We start from the raw sequence: 8,575 nt of genomic DNA on the forward strand, positions 1-8,575 counted from the left end.
TTGTCTTCTTACTCGTGGTCTTTCGAGGTTTGCATTGCTAGCTTCCGCGGTTACACCTGCTTATTTTCGATCCTAACAAGTGGTATCAGAGCCAGATTCAATGATGGAGTCAGGTTTAGTGGTTCGATAAACAATGATTGAACCAGGTTAGAAGGAGGTGATCATCTTGACAGGTGTAGTTCTAGCCGTAACCTTTTTGACAGTAATAAAGATTTTGTTGGAGAAATTATTTCAGAGAGGTTCTTTGTGTTGAGACAAATTTTGCAAAGGAGATTATGGAGAGGAGAAGCAAGTTGTTGAAGATTAAGTGAAGAAGGTGGAAAAATTTATTTTGTCAGAAATTCGGGCCAAGGGGGAAATTGGTTGGGTTTTATTTGCCTTGATTTCTTACCAAAAATAGGTTTTCCTTTTAGGAAAAGGTTTTGGATTGACAGGCCTTTTTCTAGTAGGAAAAGCTTTATGACTCTATAAATAGAGACATGTTCCTTCTAACTTAATCAACATTCTACAATGTAGTCTTAAAGGCTTTGAGAGTTTTGGTAAGGGGGAGAATTTGTGGGCCACAAGCTTGATACATTATCACTTGTGTGAACCTCCCATGTATTCTGAGTGAATTTGATTGAGGTTGTTTCCCTCTGTATTTGTACTCTCATATTTATAGTGGATTGCTCATCTCCTTTGTGGACGTAAGTCGATTGACCGAACCACGTTAAACCTTTGTGTCTTTGGGTATATTTCTCGTTGTCTTCTTACTCGTAATATTTCAAGGTTTGTTTTGCTGCTTCCGCATTTAAACCTACTTATTTTCGATCCTAACAAATAACACTTCCGTAAAGTATGAGTGCGTAGTTAAGAATCCAACTATAGGTTAAGGGGGCTTTTGGCTATTTTCTCTTATTAGTTTGAGTGTTTCACTTATTTAGGTTAATTCTTCTTAAATAAACGTTAATTTACAAGATGAAGGATCTATTATTTTTAAATTATAAGTACATTAATATATTTTTTATTTTCAAGTTAAATAGTATATATATTTTTATTTGAGCAGGTGCAAAATTTGATTTAGTTACTATAATATAACCAAAAGATTCTAGTATTGGTAAAATATATTCACAATAATTAATTACGAATTGATAAATTTCATCTAGAATATTAAACACCAACTTACCTATTTAAATTAACTTTTAGATTAATTTATATTACTATAAAATAAAATTTGGAATATAACATTAATACAAATTGTCCTTAATAACTTTAAGTATCAAGAGAAAATTGCTTTTATTGGGATATTTGGCAAATAATTTAATGACCAATGTGAAATTTCTGTATATAATGCATGATATTTCCTCTTTTTAGTACACATATTTTTAAGAGAGAATTAACTAATAGCATATTTTAGTATATTCTAGCATGGAGTATAAGAAGACAGCAGGACGCCAAAAAATTTCATTGGCGAAAATAGAGAATGAATCTGCTCTACTCACCACATTCTCTAAACGACGTTCTGGCTTATACAAAAAATCTTGTGAACTTGTTAGAGAATGTGATGTAGATCTTGGAATTGTTATGTCTTCACCGAAAGGTATACCTTATTCCTTTAGTCGTCCAACCTCTACTGTGGTCATTGACCGTTTTATAAATCCTACAGCAAATTTAAGTTCAAGTGACCGCCTTGTTGCTGCAGAAGCACGCAAAAAAGTAAGTCAATTTAATGATATTCTAAACGAATTGGACGAAAGAGAAAAAATTGCAAATGAAAAATTAGATCGAATCAATGAGGCTAGAGATCTAGGTTGGTGGGAGTCCATAGATCAATTGAATGTACATGATGTAATGAAGTTGGAAGCATGGCTGATATCTGGTGAATTTAAATTGAACGAACATTTGGAGCAGCAAAATGGAGCTTCATCCTCCTCACAGATTCCATCAGATGATGCAATTATTTCACCAAATGTCTTCTAGACGAATTATATTCAGATATTTATCAAAGTCCTTTACTTAATTTTTTTTGTTATTTATTATTTTGTTTCAATTATGCTATTTAATTCTTGTACTTTGCAGTTTGCAATGATATTTATTGAAGACATTTACATTCATGATTACCCATTGTCTCTAACTATTTTTGAATTAATACGCAAACTAATATAGGAACCTCTCAATTTATCTAAAACTATGTTTGAAGCACGTCATATCAAAAAAAAATTATGAAAAATAGAGGAGAAAGATATATATGTGACTAAAACTTACTAAAATACAAAAGGATTTAACTCTTTGTGACGAAAGAGTTTGATATAAATCAATATTTAAAGGAGAATTAAAGTCTTCAAGTCTTATTTCAAAATGGTCTATAAGTCCAACAAGTTAAATTCATATTTTTGGGATAACATAAAAAGGGAATGTAGTGCAAAACTCATCCAAGTACATTTAACAAGAATGCTGGTAAAAGATATTGACCAAAGTCAAACTTTGGTCAAAACATTAAAGTTGAAACACCTAATGACATAAATTTGCATCAGAAGCCTCGAGGCCCAAACGAACCATGCCACTAGCCCAAATTGGCCTTAGGAGTTGATGGAACCGATGAAAATCGCATTTGATACCTGAATTTCAAATGCTGACTAAAATCACCCCTTTCTCTTAAGAACTTCTATAGCGAGAAAAATTCGCATAAAACTCAAATGAACGATCCGATGATCGAACTGTCTGTCCTATAAAGTCATAAATAGCTTGAGGTCACTACAGGATCATTACATATTGATAATACAATCACACCTTAAAATAAATTTTAAAACTTCATGCTTCTATCACATAGAGATTCAATAAATGTTATTATCCAAAAATGAATCATTTATAAAGTAGTAAGTGGGTTTTTACATCCTAAAGTATGTATAATTCATGAAATGATTGTCGGCTACATTAATTAATCATTGGATGAAAAAGTAAGAAATCTAGTGAATTTGTTCGAAAATTGAAGTCAATATCATTTTATGAATTATAGTGTATATTAATTAAAGTGAAAGTACATAACTTGTTTATTCACATGCATGAAACAATGTGAATAACTTCTTTTTTTTGTTTCAACAGAAGAAAAATTATTACCGCACAACTCTCTAAGAGTTTTACTAAGAGTTTTCTGTTACTCATAAAACTCATAAACCCACGACTACTAGGACTCTTAACAGACACTAAGAATCTTCCCGCTTCCTAGTAATTAAGAAGCTTCACTACTGCTGCATGATTGAGAGGGTTGGTTAAAATATTAGCAGTTTGGTCTTCACTTTTGGCGTAGACAACATCAATGATCTTATCCCTTGTGAGATCTCTCAGGAAATGAAATTTCACATCAATGTGTTTGCTCCTCCCGTGCAAAACTCGATTTTTGGAAAGCTTAATCGCTGAATCGTTATCACAGTAAATAAGAGTTGTCTTTTGCGGAAGAAGACATAGTTCAGCTAGAATATTCTTCAACAGATTGCTTGAGTGGCGCACACAACCACAAATTCTACTTTTGTAGTTGACAAAATAACAATTGCTTGCTTCTTGGAACACCATGAAATAGCACCTGATCCAAACATAAAAACATAACCATACGTGTTTTTCCTATCATCTTTATCTCCAGCAAAGTCACTATCCATGAAGCCAATTAAATATGATTTTCCTCCTTTTCTGTACAAAATGCCAAGATCATTCATACCTTGTAAATACCTAAGAATTCTTTTAGCAGACAGCAAGTGAGTTTCTCTTGGATTTTCCATGTACCTGCTTATTAAACTTATAAAGTACATTATATCAGGTCTAGTCGCTGTCAAATGCATCAAGCATCCCACAATCTGCTTGTAGAAAGTTTTGTCAATCTTTGTTCCTTTAGGATTTTTTTCAAGCTTCAGCCTCGTTTCTGCTAGGGTGATGACATAAAAATTTCACCAGAGGATTGCTTCACTTCAACAGAAAGTAATGCATCAGGCCAAGATCCGACATATCAAACTCGGTCCTCCTCAATTGCTTAAAATTATTAAGCAATATATGATCATTTCCAGTATACATTAAATCATCTTCATGTCAGCACACAATCACAAGCTTTCCGTCTTTATTTTTAGTACAAAGTGTATGCTCATAAGGACATCTTTTATAACCTGTAGTATTCAAATAAGTATATCAAGCTCGTGGAGCTTGTTTTATCCCATATAATGTTTTTCTCAATTTGTAAACTTTATGTTCGCGGCCATACTTAATGTAACCAGGGGATTGATCAACATATACATGTTCTTGCAATTCTCCATGTAAGAAGGCTGATTTCACGTCCAATTGATAAATTGGCAGTTGTTTAGCGTTGCTAGTGCCACCACCAACCAGAAGGTGTCAACTCTGACTACTGGAGCAAACACCTCTTTGTAATCCACACCACAATCATTCTTATATCCTTTGGTCTTTTGTAGGTGGAAAAACCTTAACAGTTGTAGCAACAGTTGCTAAAATTTCAGACCTTGGAGCTACATCTTCAGATTCATCATCACATAGAACTTGACTAGACAACTTTTCATCCCAGTTCCAAGTATTGTCTTCATCGAAAACAATATCTCTACTAGTCACTATCTTTTTTGTCAAAGGATTAAATAGATTGTACGCCTTGGACTTCTCTCTAAGACCAACAAAGACACACATAACGCCTTTATCATCAAGTTTTTTTCTCTTTACATCTGGGGCATGTGCATAGGAAATGCAGCAAAATTTTTTGAAGTGATCTACAGTCGGTCTCCTTCAACTCCAAGCCTTCTCTGGTGTTATATCTCAAAGAGCAAAGTAGAACTTTTATTTAAGATGTGGATACTCCAATTTGTTGCATCAGGTCAAAATGCCTTTGGAACTCTTCCTTGAGCCAGCAAGCTTCGAGCCATGTCAAGAATGGTTCTGTCCTTTCTCTCCAAAACACCATTTGTTGAGGTATATATTATGTTGTGAGCTTTTTTTTTGAATGCCACAAGATTTACAAAATTCTTCAAATGCCTTTGAGCAATATTCGCCTCCACGATCTGTTCGAAGGCTTTTTATGGTCTTCTCTGTCTCATTCTCAACATGAGCTTTGAAATATTTAAATACATTAAAAGCCTCTGATTTTTCGAGTGAAAAACATACCTAAGTCTTTCGAGAATAATCATCAATAAAGGCAATAAAAAACCTTTTGCCCCCGTTAGAGATTGGTGTTTATAGTCCTACAAATGTCTGGGTGAACTAACTCCAACATCTCTTTTGCTCGCCATGACTTGCCTTTCGGTAATTGAGACCGGTGCAGTTTGCCAGAACACATTCTTCACATACTTGAGAAGGAACAACAATTTCAGGAAGCCCTTCACCATATTCTTCTTGTGAAGGATCTTCAAACCACCAAAATTTAGATGACCATATCAAAAATGCCACAACCATGAAGGTTCTCTCACTTCCGCTATAAAACAAGATTGAATATTTCAATCATCAAAAGGAACAACCTGTCATGACTCATTTTCACAATAGCGATAACTCTAGAAGAATCAGAAATCTCGCAACAATCGTTCCTAAGGGTGATGACATATCCTTTTTCTAACAATTGACCAGAACTCAATAAATTATTTTTTAAAGTAGGAACTCAAAACACATTAGATATGTTTTCCGCACACCCATTTTTTCTTCTAACATTGACATTACTCTTCCCTATTATATTCACAAGGGAGAGATCACCAAAACCAACCGTTAAATGGAAGCTTTCATTTAAATTAGAGAAAGAAGACTTATTTCCAGTCATGTGGTTACTGCAACCAATATCTACATAGCAAAGAGCTTGCTCCTCAAGCCCATTTTCATCGTGGATTGCTATTAACAAGGTTGCTCCTTCATTGTTCTAAGAGAAATTTGACTATTCTTCTTTATAACTAGGTAATCTAGTACGACATTCATAACAATAATGGCCAAATATATGGCAAGGATAACATTCTACCTTAGATTTGTCAAAATCTTTTCCTCTGCCTTTGCCATAGTCATTATTATTTACTCTAAAGTTCATGTTGCACTCTTTGTTGTCATCATCCCCATTAATTTCCTCGATCTCCTCTCCCTCTTCCTCTACCTCTACCCCTTCCTCTCGAATGGGAAGAAATAAAAGTAGAAGCCTTCAAGTCCTGCTCCTCAAAAGTTGAACTTCAGTTCATCTTTTGCTCATGCACCAACAAGGAGCTTTGCAATTAGTCAAGAGATAAAGCATCTATGTCTTTTGACTCCTTAATCGAGCATACAACATAATCATATTTTGGTGACAAGGAAAGCAATATCTATTCAACAATTGATACATCGTTCATTTTCTCACCATGAAATCACATCTTGTTGCTTATCTCCATGGTTCTAGCACAAAAGCTAGTGATAATTTCACCCTCCTTCATCTGCAAAGTTTCTAAGTCCCTCCTCCGAGCTTGAAGTTGTGCTCGCTTCACTCTTATATTACCTTAATACTTTTTTTTCATGGAGTCCTATATATCTTTGGAATTTTATTTGCAAAGAATAGTCTCAAAGATGGGAGTTCAATAGCAAAGAGGTAATTTTTTGCTTTCATCATTCAAACTGTCTTTTGAGCATTCGTCAAAGCTTTGCCATCCGCTAGAGTGCCGATTCCATCCTCGACAATCAGCCAATACTCCTTTGACCGTAAAATTTTTTCCATTAGCATACTCGCATGGTCATATCCATTTAAATGAGGGACGACTGCTTGCACTAAGTTGCTCTCTAAAGCCATAGATGAATACTGAATTTCTGGGTGAACTCTCCCTCACAGTTTTTTTAAAAAAATTATTAAACCTGATTCTTGGTACCACTAATAGAAAATAACAAGAAGAACGATGAAGAAAGTCAATTGAAATAAGCAACATAAGAAAAATTATTACTGCGCAGCTCTCTTATGTTCAACAGCAATCAAGAAAAGTCAATATATAGACTACTAGGACTCCTAATGGACGCTACTAACTCACTAAGAATCTGCCCACTTCCTAATAATTAGGAATTGAACATTTCAACAAAATAAAAAGGACAACAAACATTAAATAAATGATTTCTAAACAAAGGAACACTTCCAATATAAGAAATGGTTTCTTATGTTGACTCACCTTGATATATATGCATTGAAAGATGGTTTCAAACTAATACTTAAGCATGGACTCAACCCAAAAATGGATCGTCATATTGCATCAAGACAAGTCAGCATAAACCCAACTAATATGACAACTGCAGAAGTAAAACAAGGAAAATAGACTAACACCATCTAATAATATGGAATCAACTAAAATAAAACGCTAAAATCCGGTTTCACGTGTACAAGTATCCAAAGTATTACAATTAATTTGAAAGAAAAATATAAGTCTCAAATGATATTATCCCTAGAATAGAGTAAAATCATAAATAAGGAGAAGGAGTGTCCGCTGAGATGACAAATAACTACCTCACAAATCTCCATAGAAAGCCTCGGCTAAGAAGAGAAGAGACAATAATCACGAAGATCAAGCATTTCAACAATGATAATAACTATATGTACTTGAGGTTTTCCGGAGACGGAAGCATCATCTTTTTATCATAAAAATCAAGAACAATTCTCGTATAGGATAAATCATGTCATTTGAAATTTAGAGAAGTGGACCTTTCTTTTAAATTTTAATTTGGTAGAATTGAATTATGCAAAGAAAGGATAAGTCTTTCCTATAAAAAAAACACTTCACATACAAAGAGAAACGAGACAAAGAAAACAATTAGTTCTATACGTACTCGGTAGAAGGATGAAGAAAATCAAGATTAAAAGAAAAGGTAGTTTCTAAACTTATATGTAATATTGAAAGCCTTTATCCCATGAAAAAAAAAGAAAAGTTTTGGTCAAGATAAGACAAGAAGTCGAAGTTGAAAAAAATATATTTGAAATTCAATTGGTTGATAGTAAGGAATCAACCATTCAAAGTTTATGATAATGGTACAATTTCAACAAATATAAATCAATGAAAACATTAAATTTCAAACTCTAATGTTTATGTCGCCAAGACTACAGCCTAGACGCGACATGATGCCTAGAGCCACATAACATGGAATAATGCAAGATAGCATACATAAACAGAATAAATTAAATGGCAGAAATAAGTCTTAATATCCATCATATCGTAAAAGAGAATCTTATAATGAAAATATACACGAAATCTACAAACTATGTGAAAAGCCTCAAGTCATAAATGAGTTGCTAGGACAAGTCCTTAGATAGCTCTTTACTATTTGAAACTGAAAAGGAATAAAGTTGAAACTCAAAAAATTTATGTCCCCGAAACATGAGGGTTCACCAAAGAAGTGCAAGGTGAGGGGATCCTGTACTAACCTCATCCAGAAGGATGTGCTTCAAAATCTATATTATGAAATGCGGCCGGTACTCGAAATGTATTGAGTATGAGAATAGTTCACTAACATGATACTAGGTCATGCAATATCTAAAAAAACTAAAAATTTGTGGGATGTATATACAATAACTGATATAAACCACGTGAGCTTCAATATGCAGCAAATCTGCTCCCACACCAAAAAGAGAGTG

The 8,575-nt window shown here is 33.8% G+C and overlaps 1 protein-coding gene across 1 annotated transcript; it reads left to right on the top strand.

The window, feature by feature from the left end:
- Positions 1 to 1,407: 1,407 nt before the first annotated feature.
- Positions 1,408 to 1,959, top strand: LOC107002157 (agamous-like MADS-box protein AGL29). The gene has a single exon (XM_027912413.1). It carries the CDS (start codon positions 1,408 to 1,410, stop codon positions 1,957 to 1,959), a length of 552 nt encoding a protein of 183 aa, XP_027768214.1.
- The last annotated feature ends 6,616 nt before the right edge of the window (positions 1,960 to 8,575 follow it).

This window comes from Solanum pennellii, chromosome 10 (genome assembly GCF_001406875.1).
Source record: "Solanum pennellii chromosome 10, SPENNV200".
Lineage (NCBI taxonomy): Eukaryota > Viridiplantae > Streptophyta > Magnoliopsida > Solanales > Solanaceae > Solanum > Solanum pennellii.